General features: G+C 38.7%; 1 protein-coding gene across 2 annotated transcripts in view; it reads right to left on the bottom strand.

The window, feature by feature from the left end:
- LOC120633329 (E3 ubiquitin-protein ligase Nedd-4) overlaps positions 1-24,332 on the bottom strand; it is a 44,520-nt gene that overhangs the window by 1,691 nt on the left and 18,497 nt on the right. For both annotated transcript variants that reach the window (XM_039903520.1, XM_039903521.1), the window contains 13 exons: positions 23,240-23,355; positions 22,238-22,451; positions 17,920-18,513; positions 10,252-10,333; positions 9,161-9,259; positions 8,012-8,140; positions 6,775-6,899; positions 6,145-6,286; positions 5,372-5,581; positions 4,232-4,338; positions 3,548-3,681; positions 2,594-2,822; positions 1,508-1,677 (listed from right to left, as the gene is read on the bottom strand). In XM_039903520.1, the coding sequence (XP_039759454.1) occupies positions 1,508-1,677; positions 2,594-2,822; positions 3,548-3,681; positions 4,232-4,338; positions 5,372-5,581; positions 6,145-6,286; positions 6,775-6,899; positions 8,012-8,140; positions 9,161-9,259; positions 10,252-10,333; positions 17,920-18,513; positions 22,238-22,451; positions 23,240-23,355 (2,351 nt within the window). The remainder of the gene's footprint in view (positions 1-1,507; positions 1,678-2,593; positions 2,823-3,547; positions 3,682-4,231; positions 4,339-5,371; positions 5,582-6,144; positions 6,287-6,774; positions 6,900-8,011; positions 8,141-9,160; positions 9,260-10,251; positions 10,334-17,919; positions 18,514-22,237; positions 22,452-23,239; positions 23,356-24,332) is intronic.

Below are 24,332 nucleotides of genomic sequence, written 5' to 3'. Positions count from 1 at the left end.
ACTGCTAGCTTTCGTAAGGAACTTCGATATTCACCTCCGACACATTATACATAAATATACTACGACAATACACACATCGCAATCTAGCCCCAAAGTAAGCGTAGCTTGTGTTTTGGGTACTAAGACGACTGATGAATATTTTAATGAATATAATACATAAATATTTAATATACAGATGAACTCCCAGACACTGAAAACATTCATGTTCGTCACACAAACATTTTCCAGTTGTGGAAATGGAGCCCGCAGCTTTGGAGTCAGAAAGTAGGGTCACCCGCTGCGCAGTGGCGGTACTACCATACAAGCCGAAAAGCCGGGCTTGCGTTACAATAAATATCTCTTTTAAATTTTTCTCGACTATTCCGAAATGAAATTAACAAAATAATTAAAACTTGATAGCAATGAGGCAGTGGCGTGCACTTCATACATGCACAAAAGCACTGCATACCCTAAAATTGTAATAAAGCTCGTATAGGAGGAGGATTTTTTATATTTTATGCAATTTTCCCAACGTATGCATACCCTGATAAGAAGTCCAGTGCACGCCACTGCAATGAGGATATAAATACAATGTTTTAACTTTTCCTTAATAATGTATATACTCTTTGTCTACTTAACTGCAAGCACTACGTTACTCTGGCAGGTAGACTCTGTGGTAGCAACCAGCCGAACGGCGCGGCGCTGCGCCGAACTATCACTATCGCGCTCTTCGCGTGTCTTCGTACGTGATCGGAGGCCCCGCTTTGTCTCGCTTACACTCATTTGCTTATATGGGGCTTTTATTTTACTGCTCTCTCTCATAGAAATTTCAATGTATTTAGCAGAGACAATCTAGATTATTTAATAATTTAGTATGGAGATCAAATGCCAGATTGCGAGTTGAAGTTTGTGAAGATGACCAGCGAGCGAATTGAAACAACTTCATGCGTGTTATTGTTTGCGTTACAACTAGTTGATACTTGACAGATTCATTATTATTGATTAGTAACTAGTTAGGAGTTTATTATTGTTTTTTTGAGTTGAATACTGCATTTTACTGGTTTGTTTTCTTACAAATTATAGTTAATATTGTTCAAAATGAGGTCAATTTGTGTGCAAATTGTTTCTGTGGCGAAATCAAAAAATAATTGGCGAACAACAGGTAAATTTTTGCATATTTTTTTTCTAATGAAAAGAATGGTTGGAACGCGGCTGGTTATGACATAAATTACCAGGCATCATAAGAATTACAGAGAGCAGAACTCAAAGAAACACTTGGGATTACTACGATTACTTTTTAATTTTGGCAAACATTGCATAGAAACTTCTTTATTATAATTCGCGTGCTGTCCCTAACCGTAGTGTTTTTCAAAGATTACAGCACAACAAGAATGGTGACTTAGAGATCATGACGAGTTTAATTTGTCCTTTAGGTAACTGGGCTTGCTCAAATTCAAAACCCTAGGAACGCCACTGCCGCTGCGCCCATCGGCCGTCAAACTAAATTGTTATTGGGTTGTTCACTCACCACGTGTGCGCCCGCGGGTAGTTCTCGGGCGAGCCCCACTTCTCGATAGTGAAGAGCTGCGGCCCGTTGGAGCCGTACAGCTCCTTGAACCCGTTCATGGGCACGCGGGAGGTGCCCGTCACGAACTGCAGCAGTCTCGAGCGCATCTCGTTGGAGAACGACAGAACCACCTGACAGACAGAGAGATTGGTGGATTTCCGTCTAGTGGGAGGCGTGTCGCTAAGCGAATTAGCACTATTTACACATTATCACAAATTATCACTTTCAAATATGTACTGATTATGTACCGTCATTATTTTAACTACTTTGAATGTATCTATTAATGACTCTTTTGGGCCCATTTTATATATTGCACGAACAGTCCACGTCTGCAGGACGAAAATAGAATACATATCAGCAGCATTACCCCATACTAAAATACAAGCCTTGCAATTGCTAAATCTGTCATATGACGCATCTTTTCGACGGAGTATGCTGCTGAGCTAAGTCTGTTGGATAAATTATTTATATGTGTACCACATTGAAGTTTAACATCTAACGTTATTCCTAAACCGTACCAATATTCTAAATAAACAAATAAACATTCATTTGACACAGTTCATACAAACTGCAACGGTTATCGCGGCACCATTTTAATTGTGTCAATTCTATACCCTTACCAATATTTTAAATAAATAAATGGCACCATCTCCATTGTGTCTGTACCCTTACCAATATTCTAAATAAATAAATGGCACCATCTCCAGTGTGTCTGTACCTTTACCAATATTCTAAATAAATAAATGGCACCATCTCCAGTGTGTCTGTACCCTTACCAATATTCTAAATAAATAAATGGCACCATCTCCAGTGTGTCTGTACCTTTACCAATATTCTAAATAAATAAATGGCACCATCTCCAGTGTGTCTGTATCCTTACCAATATTCTAAATAAATAAATGGCACCATCTCCAGTGTGTCTGTACCCTTACCAATATTCTAAATAAATAAATGGCACCATCTCCATTGTATCTGTACCCTTCCCAATATTCTAAATAAATAAATGGTTAGACTCATAACGCCAGGCGACCACAGTAGCGCACTCACCCTCCAGAACCACTGCACGACGAGGTGGTTGGCGTGGTAGTCGCCCTTGTAGAGCGAGTTGGCGCGCCAGTCGCGCACGTCGATGTGCTGGATGCCGCACAGCAGCAGCTCGAGCTCGTTCTCGTCGAAGATCTTCAGCAGCGGCAGCGGCACCAGCGCGCCCAGCCCCTCCAGGAAGGCGTACATCTGCTCCTGCACGCGGCTCACGAAGCGCCACTGGATCACCAGCCTGCCGGCCACGGGCGCTCTTGTACTCCGCACGGGTTCGATCACACGAGATTACATTATTATCATTTCTACAAGTCTGACGGCCCTTCTGAGTGTCTGGGTGTTTATATGTATATTCTAAGTATTTATGTATGTTATTCATATAAATTTTCATCAGTCATCTTAGTACACACACTACACACTTGGAGGAAATATCTATTTTATAAATTTAAAATGCATAAAAAAAATTCGGAACCGGGATCAGGATTTGAACCTGCGACTCTCTGGCAATCGCGGCTTCAGCGCTTTCTCCAATCAAAAAAGTAGAAAAAGTAGATCGAAACTGCAACGTTTCCTACTAGATGACGCTACAGTCGCTATAAGACTGATGTGAAAGGCATATACTAATTTTCGGCAGCGGCGGTAGGAGCCGTAGCTTAATTGCCACTATGGGCTAAGGCCCCCTCTCTCTGAGAACAGACGGTTATAGAGCATAGACCCATCACACAATACGAAAAATTGTGTAATTAAATATTAATACTTTAAAGTGCATAATATCAATATAGAAACCTATTTGATGTGCCTGCGTACGTGCGTACGTGCGTGCACCCGTGCGCGTGTGTGAGAGGAAATAGACTACAAATGCTAAGATCGCGTGTGTAAGACCGAAGAAACTAGTAGTAGACAAATGATCGGCTTTTTTTTTGAGTTGGCATGCTAGAAGGCGTGTTTAAGAGCGAAACTCACTTAATGTACTCGTCCTTGTTCTCGTTGTCTATGGAGATGTTGGCGCCGCCCGGCTTGAGCTCGCGCTGGATGGTCTTGCCGAACTGCTCCTCGTCTACCGCGAACGTGAGGTACAGCTCCGACGGGTCGTTTTCCTGTAGCAGTTACCAAGTCAATGGAAATCATATAATACAAAGTAATTTGTAATGTATGATGTGGGTGGGCTAGTATATTTTACGCTTGTCAGTGTCAAATATCATTTCGCAAGCGTATTAAAGTTTGCGAATGAAGCAAAGCTAACGTATTTTTATTTCATCGTCATCAACACAACTACAAGGATTTATTGTAAAGCTTTAAATTCAAATTCAACATTCTTTAATTTTCAGTAAGCCTAAAATAAGCATTGCAACATCAAGTCAGAATGTTTGTAGCGATTCAAAAGGTATGGTAAAATAAGGTACTTTATTCAAACGACGTTAGTGGTTTTACACGGCCATGGCCAGTGTAGGAGCAACCACATCAATTATAGGATCTTTGGGTGTACAGGGTTTAGAAGGTTTTATAGATAGTCGTTTTCAACTTTTATGTAGCCCAGTTTTAGATTTTTACAAAAACTATATTTCGCCGTAGTAGGCTATCAGTTTTTAAACGTAGTTTTTATTAATATTTTTGGTTTTAGAACTTTTTTTTTTTTGTATATTTTACCTTGATCCACATCAAGGAGTTGTAATACTCCAAGTCCACCGACTCCATGTCCTGTAGCTCAATGGATTTGCCCAACATCATTTTGTAGAAAGGACGGATGAAGAATGCTGAAACAAAAAACATACATTCCTACATCTTTCTCTGCAAAGAGGTTATTAAATATAATTGCATGAATATTTCTTAAGTATAGGTCCCGTCGAGACCACGATCCATGCAACTGGGTCGAAATATCGACAAATCCAAAATATTATCGTGGTATGTACCCGTTGAACTATACTTAAAAAATGTTGATTAACCACGAATATCTTAGTTTAAAATCTTTAATTGCATGAATATTTTTCCAAAGCGTCAGAAGAATAACGATTGTTTTCCTATGCGTCTGATCGAGTTTGATCTATCGACCGAAGGGGGTAATTTTAAGTCTCATGAGAATTTATTATGCTAATACTAAAGAATTGGAATTCCTCTACGTAACTGTACAAATGATCGTCTCTTGGAATAGTATGTGGAAAAACGTTGCAACACTTCGCATGGAATGCCCGGAACACGTACTGCAAAGTAACCCCCTGGGTTCATCAAACTAAGGCGTAGGTGCTATACCTGAGGGTAGCTAATTACAACTATGTTACAAAATGTTTACTTGCCAACTTTTTCCCTCAAACTGCTATAAATATTTGTAACGTTTTTATCATCTTTGCTTTAAAGAAATGCTTGTTTAACGACTTAAATTTTCCATGGTGCTATTTTTATTTTTTTCATAAAATAAATAAATAAATATACTACGACAATACACACATCGCCACCTAGCCCCAAAGTAAGCGTAGCTTGTGTTATGGGTACTAAGATGACTGATGAATATTTTTATGAATTATATATACATAAATACTTAGAAAATACATATAAACACCCAGACACTGAAAAACACTTAATGCTCATCACACAAACATTTTCCAGTTGTAGGAATCGAACCCACGGCCTTGGACTCAGAAAGCAGGGTCGCTGTCCACTGCGCCAATCGGCCGTCAAAGATCCTATATAATGTCCTATATAATGTCCTAATACTTTCAGAGTAAATTAACAACAAGTGTTCTTGTTGTGATTTCGTGTACCACGAGTAATAGAATTGTGCATAGTTCTCACCGTCGAGCAATTTCCCATGGTACACGGCCATGCCGGCGACGCGGCCGATGAACTTGAAGTAGTTGAGGTGCTCCTCGTTGCACACGCCGCTATTGGGGTTGATCTGCAGAGTGTAGTTGTCCATCGCCGAGTACTCGAACAGACCGTAGTACGGGTTGAACATCTCCTTGGACAGCAGGAAGAACCACTCGCGGGCGAGGCCTCCGTAGTCTGTCAGATGAGGTTCGCTTTTTAATACACTTTATTTTACACCGAAACATAATGGAAAGTCTAACTAGAATACCTTGGTATGTACGTCTTGAGAGACGTTTCAAAGACTGTCTAGGCGACACTTTTTTGTACAGCTAAATAAGCCAATGCCCGAGCGACATTAACGGCCGCAAAAACACGAAGTTGAACATAAAATACCTACACAATAAGCTTTAATGACGACGACGTGAAGATTATGATTCGTTATACTTTTGACTCAGATCAGTCAGTCATTCGTCGATTTGACTTTATGAGGTGAAGTGATGTTTGTAGTTTTCTTCTAAATTACCTACTTCGATTGAAACATCTTGACAATAATAACCTCGATTATTCTAAGAGACCTGGAAGTCCTGGGACTTTGATCGTGAGTGGTCTCGTGTCCCGAGAGATAATGATTCCTTATACCTTAACTGTTACAGGGTTTTGTACGCGGATTAAATCTAGGTTGGCCATTTATTATTTTTTTATAAATTGTACAGATGCTTCTCTAACAAAGATTATAGTTTTCGATAACAGTGACATACCTAATCCAACTTCCGACTCGAACTCGACCCATAGCTTGGTCTTGAGTAGGTCCAATCTGTTAACGGAACTAATAATGCGGTAGGAGTCCTCTAAGATGGAGTTTCTTCTCACTTTGATCTCGAATTTGTTCGGTACGTTGCTCTGTTGACAATGTAACACTTTCAGAAACTGGAAAGCAAGTGCTAAATAGCAAAATTAAGCTTAATTTAATTGTATATGAGCTCTTCCGGAGAAGTACCATTGCCATGCTCATTTCTTTCGCCAAGCGGAATTGCTGTATTTCAGTCTGAAATGCGCGGTTGCCATTACATTACAGACACGTAAGGCTTAAAACCTGCGCCTCAAGCTGATGCACATAGGTGGGACTTTGTATCATGTGTTCCTTGCATGCTCTACGAAGTGTTGCTATATTTATAGGCGATGGTATTTCACTAACCATCAGGTGAGTCATATGCCTGATCCTGCAATTATTAGTATAAAAATACATAAAAAAGTGTGTAAACTTCTCTTTTTGAACGCCGAACACGCAAGTTACCTTAAGAGCGGTCACACAGTTTGGAGACTGGCACTTGCTATCCGTTGTCATTGTCAAGGGCTCGAATTAAATAAAAAACGCAAAAAACACTTACGGGTTTGCGCAGTTGGCTCTTGAGGTATTCGTACTTGCGCTTGTAGTCGCGGGAGTAGGGCACGGCCGGGCCCGCGATCTGCGGGTTCGACAGCCGCGGGTCCTCCCACTGCGTCGTGCGCGTGTCTGGGAGTGAACGTGTGCGTGTGAGAACTAGCTTTTATATTTTAGATAATTGCTCGGGAAACACTTCTTACAATGAATATTGATTTACCGATACATCGTAGTGAAATTTTCTTGGCCAAGAGAAGAGCGTCCAAGCCCACTCAGGCCTGGTGATGAACTCCATTTACAAAACTTAAAGGAGGTAGTCGACAAAAAAAAACTAGAACGTAAACTAAACTCAACTAGACACGTAGTAATTCAAAATTTGAAAATTGTAACTATATTTGTTCCGTATCGCTGAATTTAATAAAATATTTTAACCTAAAAACGTAGCAAATCGATTTGAAATTATGTGATGTATGGGAGTTCACCGTTGTTTTTTTTTAAATATCGATACTTTTGCGAAGCTCTCAGCGGACGATGAAGAGAACTATGCTCAAAGTATCGCTAAGTGACATAACTAGGAGTTAGGAGATCCGTCAAAGAACCAGAGTTACCGACATAGCTCAGAGTCGTGAAGCTAGAGTGGCATTGATCGGGGCACATAGGTCAGAGAACCGATGACGAGGGTCCGGAAAACGCAGTGTTGGTGGACAACGACAACGAGATCGACGGATGACGTCAAGCTAGTCGCAGGGGGCCGCTGGACCCAAGCGGCACAAGACCGTGGTATTTGGCTCCTTACAAAATATCTATGTCCAGCCGTGAATGTCCATTGGTTGACATGATGATTATGACGTTTGGCATTTCCTGCATCTCTACTGCATATCTAGCACATAATTGAGCTAAAAGGTGTAGACCGAGTCATCATCATCATCAAAGCTCTACAGCCCTAGGTGGGCCTTGGCTTGGTCAAGCATATTCCTCCATTTGAGGCGGTCAGAAGCTGCTTCTTTCCAGCTCCGAACTCCCAGAACGCTCATATCCCTCTCAACTCCATCACTCCACCGACCCCTAGGTCGTCCTCGGCCTCTACGCCCCTCCAAAGTGCCCTCCATCAACCTCTTTCGCAGGCGCTCTCGTGCCTTCCATGCGTTGCACATGCCCTGCCCATTGCATTCTTAACAGTTTCATAGTTTTCACGACATTCGGTTCTTTAACCGACCGAGTACAGAAGCTATTAAAGTACTCACTGTGATCAATGAAGAAGATCCTTCCATCAGTGTGCACGCGCTCCTCCCAGCCCTCCGGCAGCGGGCCCAGCCCGTCGGCCTCCGTACCAGCGTTGGCGGCCGCCGCGCTGGGCAGACTCGACGCACAACCTGAACCGCAGCAGTTTTTATTATAGTTATAACTGACAGAGCAGACAAGGAACTGAAAGGCGTTGTATATGAGTGGAGACCAAATTAGGTCCCCCACTTTTTTTTCTAATTGTATTTTCGTTAATTTAAAACCGCATAAATAAAGAACATTCTTTATTAATGCGGTTCCCAAATAAACACTTTAAGACTTCTTTCTTTTAGTTAGCAGATTGCCCAAGAGCACGGCTAGTGAAAAATGACCTTCTTCTCCTCGGACAAAATGTTTATATTCTCCCACAGCTTTAACAACTCTCGGAGCATTGGCGTACGGGTGGAAATAATATCCAAATAATATACGTGTAATAATAAAAGGGGGGAAAATTCCCTGTTGCCGTGCTTTGCCAGATGGAGAACCCACAATCACAATTGATGGTACATTAATAATAATTTTTTATCCCATGCCATAGGATATCTTTATAATTAATAATCGGGGGATTAATAAATCTGTCTCCCGCCTGCGCTAGTCGTGCGGATGGTACGGGGAAAACAGTGCGGATGGTACGGGGAGCCTATAAGCAGTGCAACACATCAGGGCATGCAAAGAACACGTTCTGCAACGTGCCGCCCAGCAACCTGAGGCGTAGGTTTGTAGCCTCGTGTGCCTGTAATTACAACCAGACCGGAAGACATTAGTTACTTGGCGGCAAAAATAAGAATCACGATAGTACTTCCCGAACGCGCTGTCACAAAAAACTTTACTACCACTAGTTAAAAAAAAATGATTTATCAAAATAATTAATAATGTCTAATTTTAATAAATCACTTAGAAAACGTACTTCAAATTTTCTTTGTACAGGCGGTAGGTAGTCAAAAATATACCAAAACGAATGCTGATGTTTAGCCGAACGTGGTATCAAAATAATATAATATAAGAAAGGAGATGTAAATCTAATTTGTCTTGTAACATGAAACCCTGTGAGTACAATCAAGCAAAATATTGAAACCAATAAAAATGAGCGTTCAGATGAGTGGGTCAGTTACCAGTTCTGGGGTCTATCCAAGTGGTTGTCTTCTGGTTGTGGTCAATGAAGAACACCCTGCCGTTGGGGGCGCGCTGCATGCTCCAACCGGGTGGCAACCCTGCGCGCAAACAAAACATACTTAAAGAAGCAACTAATGAAGATCATCACAGGGGTCTGTTCGAGGAAATCCATGATATTAAACGCCGTGGAGACGGCTTTCACCACCCATCCTCTTTTTATGAGTGTCGTACGAGGTGACTTAGGCCTTCTACCATCTACTGCATAGCCAACCCATGTGGCCAGCGTAGTGATGGGCAAACCCTTCCTATGCAGAGGTCTTTAGTCAAACAGTGGGTATTATAGGCTGTAAATGATGATATATCATCATCATCATTTCAAACCATAACCAGCCCACTAAGCGGCACGGGTCTCTTCCAACAATGAGAAGGGGTTAAGGCCGTAGTCCACCACGCTGGCCCAGTGCGGATTCACGGACTCCACACACCTTTGAAAACATTATGTAGAACTCTCAGGCATGCAGGTTTCCTCACGATGTTTTCCTTCACCGTTGAAGCAAGTGATATTTGAATTACTTAAAACGCACAAAACTTAGAGAAGGTCGAGGTTTCCCGAAAGTGAAGTCAAGCTCCTACCCGCTGCGCTGTTACCACTTCGATGATGATACAATAACAGATAAGTAAAACCGATGAGGGTTGTAGGTTTAATATAACTGCCATACCCCGCTACCATCTTAGGCGGCATCCTCACTGAACGACAGGTGAGATTGCAGTCAAGGTCAAATTTGTTGTGGAGTAAAAAAAACATTAAGCTTAGTCCATACTAATATTGTAAATGCGAAAGTGTGTGTTTGCTATTTTTGTTTATTACCTATGTTCCATCTTGGTGAAATTTCGTAAGGTAAGATAGCTGGCATCCTGGAGAAGGTCATAGGACACTTTGTCCCACAGGTTTTTTCGACCTTCTGTAGTTTCAATGCACGCTGGTTCACATTCGAGTCAAAATGATTAGAATGTGTGATGGTTATATTTAAACAAATTTTATTTACATGTACTTAACTGCTCTGACGCTACAAAGTTACTGATAACTCACCGTCACTGTTGGGAAGGTTTTGACTGTGGCTAGTGCTCGATGAACTGCTCCTGGTGCTCTCCGTGGACCCGTCCGTGTCGTCCTACAACCAGCCTCTTAATTAAAATCACTTTCTGATATGTCACCATCAGTATTGTTGCAGTGGCAAAGACTTCCGTGAAAGATGTGACCCTGCTCTTTTTTTTAGCTCTGAAGTGTCTGAGCTCACCTATTTGATCACTACTAGTACTGTACTAGCTAGTTAGCTGTGTCCACGGCTGTACCCGTTTGTACTGTATTTCTTTTACATTACTAATTTAAATTTGTTATTGAGAAAGCAGGTCAAACCAATACCCATTTAGATTAAAATGTATAGTGTGATAGGTATAACAAGATTTAAGGTTAGAGGGTGTGATACCGGGATCCCGGTCAAACACAAACTATGAGATTAAATTCGACCAATTTCGGGATGGAAAGAAGTCAAAAATTTAAAAAATTAAACTTTATCTGCAATACTCCGCGTAAAGCAGGAGCATCTAAACGATGTAATTTATAATTTTTAGAGGTGGACTTTAAAATGAATAATTTTTGCCAAAATCTCCTTAGGATGCTCCGGTTTCGAAGCAAAACGTGCGTAGAGGGTAGCCGAAGATCAGTTTGGTGTGTAGAATAAAGATTGAAGAAAGTATAATTAACACCATACAGATTCTCCTGCTTTTCGCGGAGTATAGCAAATTAAGCTTAATTTTCATCATATATCACGGAATTCCGCAAAGTAAAGCCTGCTTCTACCCAAAAGTTCAAAATACGGCATCAAGCAAAACCCAAGTTTGTAGTGGAATTTCGTTCGTTGTAGATTATTTTTTCTGACATTTCTTAAAAGTCATTTGAGTTTTATGTTGTTGAATTTTGTTGAAATTAAACTAAGTAATATTTTTTAACATTTCCAATAGCGGTTCTATCTCGGGATCTCGAGAAACTGTACTGGAATCGAAACCCAAAAGACAAAAAGTTTGGGGACTGGAGAGTGGAGTGAGCTAGGATGTTTTTTTAATTTTTTTATTTATTGATACCTTTCGATGCACATGTAAACTTACATTTAATATCTCGCCAAACTGGAGTCAGCTCAGTAATTTTTATATGCCAGGAGAAATCTAATCTGCTTTGAACTCTTAACGCTTATAAAATTGATTTTAATTCTTTCATATAAAGGATCATAGTACATACATTAGTACACCCGGGTACAGAGCTAGCTAATATATCGATTTATTTATACACCTGGCTTTACTTAGAACACGGTCTAGTAGGGATCTTACACAGATAAACGTATAAAGCATAAAAACAGTAACATAGACATTGGATGTCACGCATAAATACGACAGAAATCTTTGCCAGGAGAACGCATTTTTTTTTAGCTTAGATAAAACTTTACAATTTACTGTAGCAAAACATTACTAGCACGAAGAGTAAATAATAAGAGTTAAAACCTTCCACATCTGTATTATTGCTTTGATATATTTTTTTTATTGGATCATTAATCAAAGACCTCATCATGAGAATAAAAAAAATAAAAGAGGAAGACAGGAGATTTAAACCTTTTAGAAATGACCTCAGCATGTTTTATTAAAACAATCAAGAAGCTACTTGCACTTGCACTTGACCTTGTCTGGTGGAAGGCTTTGGCGGTGGCTAGTTACCACCCTACCGACAAGACGTGCCGCTAAGCGATTTACTGTTCCGGTGCGATGTCTCGTGGAAACCGATTAGGGATATGACTACCATACTCCCAAAAAGGTTAGCCAGTTACCATCTTAGACTGCATCATCACTTACCACCAGGTGATATTGCACTCAAGGGCTCACTCGATATTAATATCATCTTACAAGTCCTATATGTCACTAGCACCACGTAATACAACGATATATAAAAACTAAGCAGTACATAATGACGTTAATATTCCATAGTAAATCAGTTTGAAATACTATATCAAACGCTTAGCTTTACATATGAAAAGTATTTTCATTAATTTTACCAACTCAATCGAAACTTTATAAAAGTTTTAAATGGCTATTACATATTTACTAAGTTAGATTAAAATAGCTAAAGTTTTAAACAGCTACAATTACTAAGTTAGATTTTACTAGGTATCTACATCAAACCTAATTACTTATGCAAATAAAAGATAAAATGGTAGAAACACATGGGCAGCCATCACGTCGCGTGTTAAACAAAATTTTACTGTTTTGTAAGCCCAGAAACAAAAGCAAATTACGAAAACACGATACGCCACGCTACTGAAGCGCTAACAAAAGATACGCGCGACGTGTTTATTTCCAAAGTCAAAGTCAAAAATATCTTTATTCAAGTAGGCCCCTATGAGCCAATTTATTTGTGTGCCATCTATGATTGCACAATACGAGAAATGCCATTTTACACACACATGAATACGAGAAAATAGTAGACATGTTGGCTCCCAAATCAGTCGTCGTTATCGTCCGACACCACGCTTGTCGTCTAAATAATTTATTTGGACCTACATTGGACCGCTTAGCGTCAGGTGTGCGAGACGCCAAGAGTGAGATTTCCAACCAGCGTTTACTTATTCGATCGCGTTAAAGTTAACAATTTATATGGAATCGAAAGAGCGCCACCTAGTAACAATACTGGGAAACCGTATTGTCACTAGATGGCACCCTTTAGATGTTGATGGTGGAGGAAGTTAACGTTTGTATATTATAAGTATGTATGTATATCATTCATAAAAATATTTGTCAGTCATCTTAATACCCATAACACAAGCTACGCTTACTTTTGGACTGGTTGGCGATGTGAATATAGTCGTATTATATTTATTTGTTAATTTATTTATTTATTTCACGCGTTCGAAAAAGTAAACTTAGATAAAAAAAATCCCACTAGGTACTTGTCTTGGTTATGCGTTTCTACCATGAGGATTAAATTATTACTACAAATGCTACTTTCTCAATACTCAACTCAGCTCAGCTCAATGAGGGAACAGTTTGAAATAAAAAAGATTTATATAGCAATTGTATACAAACAAACCCACACGATAACCAAACTACTATATAGCTACTGCATGCCGGGACAAAACCAGCCAAAATGCATAAGGGACGTACAAACATGTAGTTACTATTTTTCGTCTTACACTGGTGACCCAATCAATGTGCCCAATGCTCCAAAATAAGTATTAAAAAGAAATATTTAAAAGCCTTTATTAATTCAGTACAGTAGAAAGGACTTATAGTTTGTGCGAGTGACGCGGTGCAGCGGCGTTATAAATCTGTAACGTTATGCACTACCGCAAAAAAAAAATACTTAATTCTATCAGAATTTTAAAACCTGCAATTAATGTATTTAATATTCGTGTAGTAAACTCAACACATTTCGAAAATTGCCTTGAGATACTTTAATACACAAGGGTGCCGATGTAAGACAATAAAAAGTCACCATCATATCAATAAATAATTAGACATTCACCCGTATTTGCGAACATTACTATAACGCAAAGACCGACACCACAGTAAATATATTAAAGCGGTATGGAAACGCACCGACGATCACTTCAGGTTTTGGGGGCTTCGTCGGTGCGTTTCTATACCGCTTGTGCGTTATAGTAGTTTCCATACCGTTTAAATATATTGACTGTGCCGATACCACGATATTATATATTAGTTGAACCGATAATATGTGTTCGGATGCACTATGTAAAATACACTATAGAGTTAAACAACAGATGTATATGCGCCGAGCCTTAGAAGCATGGATGTAGCAAATTCAATAAGAAATTAAAGAAAACTGCAATCATACGAAAACTCTTTACACAAAAACAAATAAAATTTGGAATAATAATAATTTCAAAAACTTATTTTTATAACAATAGTCAAGCAGTTTATTTACTTGACATTGGCCGGATTTGATGTTTGGAGACAAAGCAAAGTAATGTTATATAATAAATACATGTCACCCCATAGTTTTATCTACAACCGCATTTTTTATATTATAGAAAAATCCATTATATGGTAAAGATATATGTGTTCAATTGTATATGTTCTAGAATTAAAAATAAAATAATCATTTTGAACATTAGAAACGGATTATTTATTAGTCACAAACTAATTTCGGGAGAGGACAAGAAAGATTCATGTGGAGAATTTGAAGGCCAAAAACCCCAATAAAAAACACATTTTACATATTAAACACATTTGGGCGTGCAAAGTGAAAAGGCGCGAGCGCGGTTGATCCCCGCGCACCGCACCCCTCGTGCGGTGATGCCAGTTTCGCGATATAATGCAACGATTGTCCGCGCGTTATAACAATATTAATATATAAAATTAAACATTTTACGTTACACTATCTTAAATAAATTAAAAGTGTTCGTTTGCGATACCTAGCACTATGTTTAAGAGTATAACAATCACACCCACTTATCTTTAGTGCGTCAACGGTGACTGACATCTTAAAACACGCCGCTGCAGATACTCAGAACGTGGCCTATAGTAGGGATCTTATAGCGAATGTGCCACAAAAAACTTCAGCATCTATGATTGAAATCTTGGATTCATACAATTTAATTCTGCAGCGTGCGGTAAAGTTTTGATTACTCTTAATGTAAAATAAATAAATATTTAAAATTTAAATTTGAAAAACGCCCGACTTTCAATAACGAGTTTCAAGGTCGAGTCGAACGCATAAACTAATACTAACTACTAACTACTTTGATGACGTCATCCGAATTCATCTAGGAACTTTTAGGGTTCTTGCAGATTCGGACAGATTCGAGTTCTCATGAGATTTCTTATACAGAATTCTAAAACTCGTTTCATTCGACTCGTTCGGCTCGGATAAATGTGCGTTCACCTATAATCTTGCTTTAATTTAGATCAGAGATTTGTATGGACTGATGGATTTAGTATATGGATAGCTTACGTAGAAGCAGTAAGCACAAGTGTTGCCCAATGTTATGGCGTTGACCAGGATTAGCCTAAGTTGTTAATAGTGGTGTAGTAGCAGTGTTAGTATCAAGCGTGTAGCGCGAGTAGAAACGTCACAAATTGCCTGTTGTCCTTCACAATGTCCTCAACATGGACATATAGATATTTAATTAACATATTCTGTCAAAATAGTGTTTTTTTTACTTCAAATATACAGGAGAAACTCTATTACCCGAATGATTAACAGATTTAGTGATATATAACAGGACCGATGGCTTCACGTCTTTGCAAGTACAACATCCTTGGCTCATGCCACGCAGCTTTACTAGCATCTCTTTAAGCAGTATTATTTTACTTTGTTTCCATTATTGTTTCAGAATTATAACTAGAATTAAATAACCATAACCAGAAATAATACTACATATATTATTGTTACTATAGATTATATATATATATATATATATATATATATATATAGGGAGCGAGAGAGAGAAATAATACTGCTTTAAGCGATGGAAGCAAGCCTGCAGTCGTAAGAATCAGGCTAATGTTTTTTTTTTGCTAAGAACGGATTATATTTAAAACTCTTTTACATATTATATAACTGGCTTCTACGTTGTATGATTGTTTAAACAACGGCTAAACCGATTTTTCATAGGGAGGTAGGGCCGAAACTAAACATATTTTTTACCAGAAAAATTACATGGTGTAATTTATAATTTTGTCAATCTTTATACACCACACCACACTGATCTTTCAAAACACACACTCTATGTAAGTTTCCCTCTAACACCGACACCACCGATACCAATTTTACCTGGTTTAGTAATTGTGCAATGTAAAATCAGTATTTCCTATGGATGCTTTATCTTGGAACATGTGTGATGCGTGCGAGAGGTTGCGTTTTGGATGATTTTGGATCTCAGGTTGTATAAATATTAAAGAAATTATAGTTTCGTCATGTAGATTTGCTTGGTTATATCAGATTATAACAAATAAAACTTCATGTTCATTGTATACAATGATTCTGTAAAATACGAAACTAATTTTTTTACACCCCCCAAAAAAACATGACTCTGCCAAGCTTCAGTCCAGTAAATGAGGTTTCCACTGTATTTGAATAACACTAAATATTTTAATAACATAAACATCTATATGTCCATCACGCATAGACAATCGCCCAAAGCAGAAATCGGTGATAACAAGCGAGTTCTTGGGCTACTATACGCATGCATAAAATTATTTAACTGCACGAGCTCATTGCAGTTCTCAGCCTCAGTAATGCGGAACTTTTTTTGTTGGCAATAGACAACGACAAAAGTTTACACAAGGAAATATTTCTAAGCATTCTAGATACGTTTATTTCTAATAAACGTATCTCATACGTTAAGCGAGGTCATAATTTGGACCCAGATTTGTAAGTATTTATTGTATGTATCATTAGCCTGACCCGATACCGTAACAGTATCAACGTGTCTTTCGTCATTATAATTAACGGGCGGTATCGCGTGTCGTATCAGAGCGGCGTATTAAGATCGCGGCTGCGTATCACCGGCCCATTTATGCGATCATTATACGCGTCGGTGATAATGATCCATTGAACGGATAGAGAAAATGATACATATCTGGTCCCACTTTAAGGGATTCTGATAAAAATCCAGAGCACTCTTCGGGTCTTTTAAAGACTTGGCAAAAGCTCGACACACTCTGACATATACGCGTCAAATAAATAAATGCAGAGTGGAGTTATTTGCGCACGCTGAGTTCATTAAACGCTAACCGATGATGTCATCGAATTATGAGCACTAAAAATGCGTATGCAGAATGAGTTGTTCTGCAATCAGCATCTAAATCCCTAATACACCTAACTTTTTGTTTTAATGGTGAATGGAAAACAAAACGCACACATTCAAACATTTCAAACACGAGCACTTTATGATTACACATTAGCGTCGGCTTACATTGGCAGCGCAGCGTGGTCTCATTTTGCACGGAACAGTATAATTTAGATCTTATTATAAAAGTAATAAGACGCTTATTTGCGTGAATATTTTTAAGTAATTTTTTATATGCTTCATATCATGTGATATATTTAACGTACATTTAACTACGATATTAACACTATTTGATTTAATCTAGACGACCAATGCCATTAACTTTTTACCTCACCTAGATGTAACCTGATGATAAGTGGGGATGCAGTCTAATGCAATGCAATCTATAGAAGACCCCAAACTAGAGACCTACGACAGTTTATAGAACAGATACCCCTAACTCTATATCTATAAGTGTCTATGCCCAGTTTCTAACCTGTTTACCTGTTCGGTACGCTGTTTTCCAGTAACGTTACCAGCTAGATCTGAAGAACTCTAGTAGTCTAGACCGTTCAGGCCTAGATTACTAAAGTATTATAAATTCACAAAACGACCCGAGTCAGAATTCAATCAGGTACTTAAAGCCCGAAACTTTAACAGACACTAGATAGGACATTATATACACTTAGACACTAGCTATAGCCCCATAAATGAATTAAATTCCAATATTGCAATGATCACAATATGATAATCAAAGTTTTTGCAATACCATCGCAGAAGGCAAAGTATGTGTTATATGATAATGCATCTTGTTTCTTTGAGGAAAAGTCCAAAATCAAACTGCTCCGCACAAATAACATCGTTGCGTAACCAATTTAACCCAACTCTTAGACGTCACACCCGCAAACCCGCCGGCTGCTTACCTCCGAGTCATCCATAGAGCTTGTTGTAGTCCGCCTTCGCCTTGAGGTCGATTGTCTCCTCTCCGGGGTTACCCCTCCAGTAGGCGTGCTGAAATGGTTTTCATCAAACGTCAAGGACTCCGTCGAATCGTCACCAGTCTCCTCCGTCAAGGTCCTTTCCCTTCCAAAGGTTATTTCCTCAATCTCAGTCCTCGCGTCATCGTCTCTATCATCTAAATCTTGATCTACGACTTCATTAGATTCTGTATCATTTGCAATTTCATTAATTCCATTGGAAGGTTGTATTTCAACTTCGTTAACTTCGGATTCATCCGTTTCTTGACTAGAATTTTGATTCTCATTAGTTGAATCTTGAGCATTATCGACAGTTGCCTCTGTCTGATTATTGTCTGCCTCTGTCGTGCGGTGAACATTTTCATGTGCACATACGACATCGTCTTCCTCATTATGATTATCTCCTAGGTTAGTATCACAGTCATTGCTTATGTTTGTTGTAGTTTCAACAGGCACTTGCTCCTTCAGCTCCGGGGAAAGGATTGGCGTTGAGTAAGGAGTGTTTTCAGTCGATTCCGCTCGCCTATCACTCACATCCTCCTGTTAGAGATTTCGAATTGATACTGCTTGCTAGCTATTATGTATTTATAAACATTTATGTATTAAATTCCTAAAATTGTCTAGGCCTACAACTCGGCTATGAGTACACATTTTTGACGACAAAAATCCGTCTGTATAGTTGTGCAGTGTGTATTGTTTGCGCTTTCATTAATTGTTATTTTCAGCACTCAAAAGAGCAATTTTCATCCAAAAACGTACACTCAAGGCTCCGATATCGTTACCTAAATTTAAATTAGTCAGAACTACTAATATTACATTCTATTTTAATCACAATTCCATTTCCATCTTAGAATAGTATTCATTGGTATTTTATCCTTGTAAACTTTATTGCATGCTTTTTTAAACGAACGAAAATGTTTACTACAAATTTGGCCCAAAAATGACAATAACTTTGACGTTATATAACTGCGTAGTATAATAACTTCACCCAATTTTAAAGTCAGTAAGTGCCGAATTGTCTATGACAAGTGAGGACAACACGATGTTTTTGTAATCACACACCATTCGCATACAAAACGTACAATTTGCGAAAAATAATATAAAGAATAGGTCTATTTTTGATGGTTATCTAGTACATATAGCTAGTGATTCATGCTTCTATTTAACCAGTAAACTTCCGAGCTCCGGCTATGCTCTTCTGTAAAATATGTCTGCGTTCGCAAACGTAACCGGGTTTGCGCCTGCGATTTGAGCAGTTAAGAAGCCCAAAGGTGGCATCAGTGGCAACAGTAAGACGAAAAAACTCAAAATAACTGGCATATTTAAAAGTAATGTTTCATTCCATTCCCCGCGGAGAAGGAAGGTATGTTTATTACGGCTGCCAAATAGTTTTGACTACAGAATAAACTTCATTACATATGAATAAAAAAATTCGCAAATTATTCGCTTTGGAATTTCGATTTTTCTATTGATAAAATTAGTGTGACGTGGTAATGAATGTCCGAGTGAAGTGTTATTAGTCCACTGGGTAATATCGAAGATTGCGACCCTATTATATTAATGTTCGTAGTAATAAGATTTGTTAATTTAATCAGTATAATTTGCACCGTGAAAGTTGAACTAAAGATGTCTGACTGAATGCACAGCTACTGGTTTATTATAAATTATATTAAACTAATTCTACAGTCAAACAGTTCCGCGACGGCATCTGTGTAGGTGCAAATCTTTCTTAAACATAGTATGTTTGAGTGGGAAAATTAGTTTTTCTACATCTGACCTTGGGGCAGTTTTCTATTCCCTACAACGTGTGATGACGCGCTTATTATAATAAACCGAAAATTACGAAACCGAAAACCGAAAATAGTAGCGACTATTAGACATTTTTCAGTCTGTGCGCATTGAATATCACAGCAAATGACATGTGGCAGATTGCAAAACCGTTGTTGAATGCACCATTAGTCAGCAGCAACAGCAACAACCTTTAAATGGTGACATCTGCGTACAGGATTACTTAGTGGGACCATGCTCTTACTTCATCTTCTCAGTCACTGTCGCAACGTGCTCCTTGAATTATCGTAATCAACTAACGCATCGGTTCAACTTTCGAGGCGTAAATCGTACAAAATTTCTACACTATAATTTAGTCTAATTCTTGTGAATTTTGTAAAGAACATTTGCTTATATCATGATGTTGAATCATGCAAAATAGATCAATTCAACTCATTCTATTACTTATATATTTATATAGGTATACAACGTGTAACAGAATTACAAAATAATATTGAAGGATTCATACGTATACTTCATAAGGAATCACCCTGTAAAAATATTACATCAAAAGAAGCATATTTATTTTTCCATAAATCCGAATTCACCATAAAAACTTGCATGTGATGTTAGGGCTATATCTGATCTATTTCAGTAAAAACTATGGCTGATGATTTACTCAAAAACTATAAGGTTGTCGGTTTCACAGATAAGTCACAGATACACATACTGTACAGTAGCCTATAAACTATTATTTCGGTTTTCATTTACACGTTGTATATTCCATTTTCTTTATGCATCTGACACAACTTTCGGAATAAAGCACTGCAAAGTTAAATAACGATTACGTTTCTGAGTTACGAGGTCCGTAATTATTAAAAAAAACTACACTCTTTAGATATATAGAAATGTCTACCATCACTTATAAGTCGTTAGAAACAAACAAGAACACACTAAGTTTAAGTCCCAATATTATTTTGAGTTAGTTCTCCCAGGATCCAAGCGCAAGCCAACGCTGCAAAATAACTCGTAGATGAAAACTTTATGAAACATTCAAGAATTACTTACATTTGGAAAGCTGTCTTTTTGCGATTAGTATTCCATAATGTTCCAATGTCGTTACCAACACCTTAATGGTTTTGAAACTTAAGTAAAAATAAGTATCATCCGTTTTGAAATACAATTTTATAATAGGTTTCCAATTATTATTGAAATGAATCGGTTTAAAAGAATATGATTGCAAAAACAAAGCGCATAAACAATTCAATAAGATGATTCTATCATTTTAAGTTGAACACTTTCGAAAAGTAGGGGTCATATCATTTTTTTTAAACATGGGTGCTCCAAAAGTGGAGCATGCATGCTTTAATCTGGTGCTTAATCGATTGCACGTAACCCCTAAACTAATAAGGGCTACTTTGAAAACCAATTTAAATAATACTACGTTTTGCTATTAGTTCCAAGGTACACTGGTAAACAGAGTTTAGCTGGCTTGATGGCGTTAAATTGCAACCGTAAAATCGGGTCTGAGTTCAAAAGTAGAGCTACCCTTTTTACAATGTTTTCAGAAATAAAGAAACGGCGTGATAGTTCAATCTTGTGTATATCGCTTTGTCAGACTGATATTTTAAAGCGTTTAAGGCCCCGAATGTCTCGAAACTAGTTCATTATGAATCCTTTACGTTAACGTAACAACGTCCAATGCATGGTTTATGCACAATCGAGTAACCACCATTATTTTAGTGTTATCATAAATAATTCTACCATGCAATTCTATAGAATTAGTAGTTTAGATAATTTTAACATTAACATACTAATAACAAAAGATATTACACACTTTATATAAAGAATTTACTTCTATGCTAATTTTTGAATGCAAGTTCGTCAAGCTAGGGTTTTTTTTTTCATAGTAATAAGAGACGGATCATGCAATAAAAAATACATTTGCATGCAAACCGAGATGAACATATAAGGTAAAATATAAAAACAAGGGTTTTTTCTAAACTAAACCGATTTTTAATCTTTTATACATATTCAAGGCCAGCTGGACATGAGGGGGGTTAAAAGAATGGTAAAAAAACACTTAAACATTAACCCTATCTATTTGTTTGGATTTAAGAGCTATTGTAATATAATTAAATTCTTTTTCTGTGTCGAAATATAATAAATCAAATAACCAAAACCAAAATACATGTGATTGGACATCGCGTAGTTGGGTCAGTGACCGCTCGATAGACTCGTTGTTCGCGCGCTATTGCCGATGTTACATTACAGAGTAGTTACAAGTAGAGTGTCTATGTAAAATATTGAATATCGAATATGTAAAAGGCCGAGAGTTTTTTGGTATTTTGTATTTAACCCTGTACATCTCAAATATGACCTTAAATATATATAAATGTAGATAAATAAATGAACCATATTGGCTAAACACGCGTGGCATTACGCGAGATAGAGTGTTAATAAGGGCCCTATGTCGATCGTAAGTATTAATACAGACCTGGGAAGGCGCGGCGGGCATAGAAGGCAGGCTGGTGGGCGGAGACGCGGTCAACGTCGCCGGTAGGCTCGTTGGCGGCGTGGGCGTCCCCGGGGCCGGACTGAGCCCACGCGTGGGCGCGAGCTCGTCGTCCGCGGATATGTGGAATCTCCGCTGGAACTCCGTCACCGCTGTCTCCATGCGCTCAGCTTGCGATTCTATGCTTATGTTACGCCTGTCGGGGACATTTCACTCAATTACGATACCAAAGCATTCGCGTTGGTTTAACCAGTTATTTTAATAAACGAATCGTGATTAAAAGAGCAACCGGGCTGTGGTTACAGCAGGACGTTGCTAGTAGTTATATAACAGGCTACCGACGACATGCGATCTCTTTATTAATAAGAATGAGATAGCAAGATATCGGCCGCCTTTTATATATCCATTCTTTAATAGCACGGGTTGGGATATACCCATTTAAAAAATTGGTATCCCTAACAAGGTTCAGCAGTTTTTCTCGCTAGGATAACTCCTGGAACTAGGTTCAGGTCTGAACTAGCATTAAATACTAAAATCACCTGTGAAATGGGTCCGCCAAGACGTCATCGTAAGGAAACCTACATGCCCAGTGTCCATACTGTTCTCGAAGGTGTTTGAAGTCTACCAATGCGCACTACGCCTACGTGGTGGACTAAATAAATATTTTAAATATACTACGACAATACATCGCAGCCCCAAGGTAAGCATAGCTTGTGTTATGGGTACTAAGATGACTGATGAATAATTATATGAATAATATACATAAATACTTATAATGTATAGATAAACACCCAGACACTGAAAAACATTCATGTTCATCACACAAAAATTGTCCAGTTGTGGGAATCGAACCCACGGCCTTGGCTCAGAAATCAGGGTCGCTGCCCACTGCGCCAATCGGCCGTTAAACTACGACCTAAACATTTCTCACTCTGAGAGGCAACCCGTGCCCAGTAGAGGATGGATGATAAATGTGCAACTCACGTGAGCGTGGGCCTTTCCCATTGCGTGGAGCGAGCTATGTGGTTGACGTAGTACGTGCGCCCGTTAGCGTCCTGTCGCTCTTCCCAACCTGGCGGCAGGACGTCCCCGCCAATCGCCTGCAATCACGAACATAACGTCTGATTATCCCGAAACCTTCTTAACACTCATATGTCCCTGGTAACCAAACACTGCTTATCAACACAACCCCACCAACTTTTTTCCCCACGTTCATTTTTTTCTGGGAGTGTGACAGTTATATTAAAGCCCCGTTTTCTACGCGATATCACACCGGAGCTCTAAATCTCTAGCGGGCAAGTCTTTGTCAGAAGGGTGGTAATTAGCCACGACCAAGGCCTCCCGCCAGACCAAACCAAACCAGAGAACATTTAGACATATAAATATAAACCTGCCACCTCCAACTTAAACCACAGCGCTCACCGCTAAGCCAGGGTGGTTTTTAGTTTGGGTATACCCCATTTTAGAGGGGGGGGGGGGGGGGGGGGAGTCCCACATAACCTCAAGACCTCAGCAGGGCTAGCACGGGCAGGAGACCAAAATTATATCCCCTGGGGGATATAATGAACGTGTCCACCGTAAAAGTTTACCCCCGTTTATTATTACACATATATTATTTGGATATTATTTCCACTTGTGCGCCAGTGCTCTGAGAGTTGATAAAGCTATGGGAGAAGATACATTTTTGTCCTTTCCCTGGGTATATAATTGTCTCCTGCCCATGCTAGCCGTGCCGAGGTAAAGTTTTTACACCACGACAAAAAAAAACAAAAAGGGTGTTACGGCTTTAAAAAATTCCCGCGGCAAAGTATATTTTCACAAAGTAAAATGAAACTTATGTACTTCATTTATACACCATAGAGTATACAGGTATGTATCGTCGCACAGAGGTCCGATGAAGCAGTCTAGACAGAGCAATCGATATAAATCGATAAAAAGATAGTATGCGGTGAGCGAGGAAAGGAAAGTGGCCTCACTGCGGTATACATTGTACGCCACGAGATCATATATTGTATAATTGTTTCTATACCGTACTTACACTGGCTTATATATATTTTTTTTATGTAGAGGGTTATTG

Source organism: Pararge aegeria, chromosome 21 (assembly GCF_905163445.1).
Source record: "Pararge aegeria chromosome 21, ilParAegt1.1, whole genome shotgun sequence".
NCBI classification, from domain to species: Eukaryota; Metazoa; Arthropoda; class Insecta; order Lepidoptera; family Nymphalidae; genus Pararge; species Pararge aegeria.
This window is presented reverse-complemented; position numbering and strand designations above follow the sequence as displayed.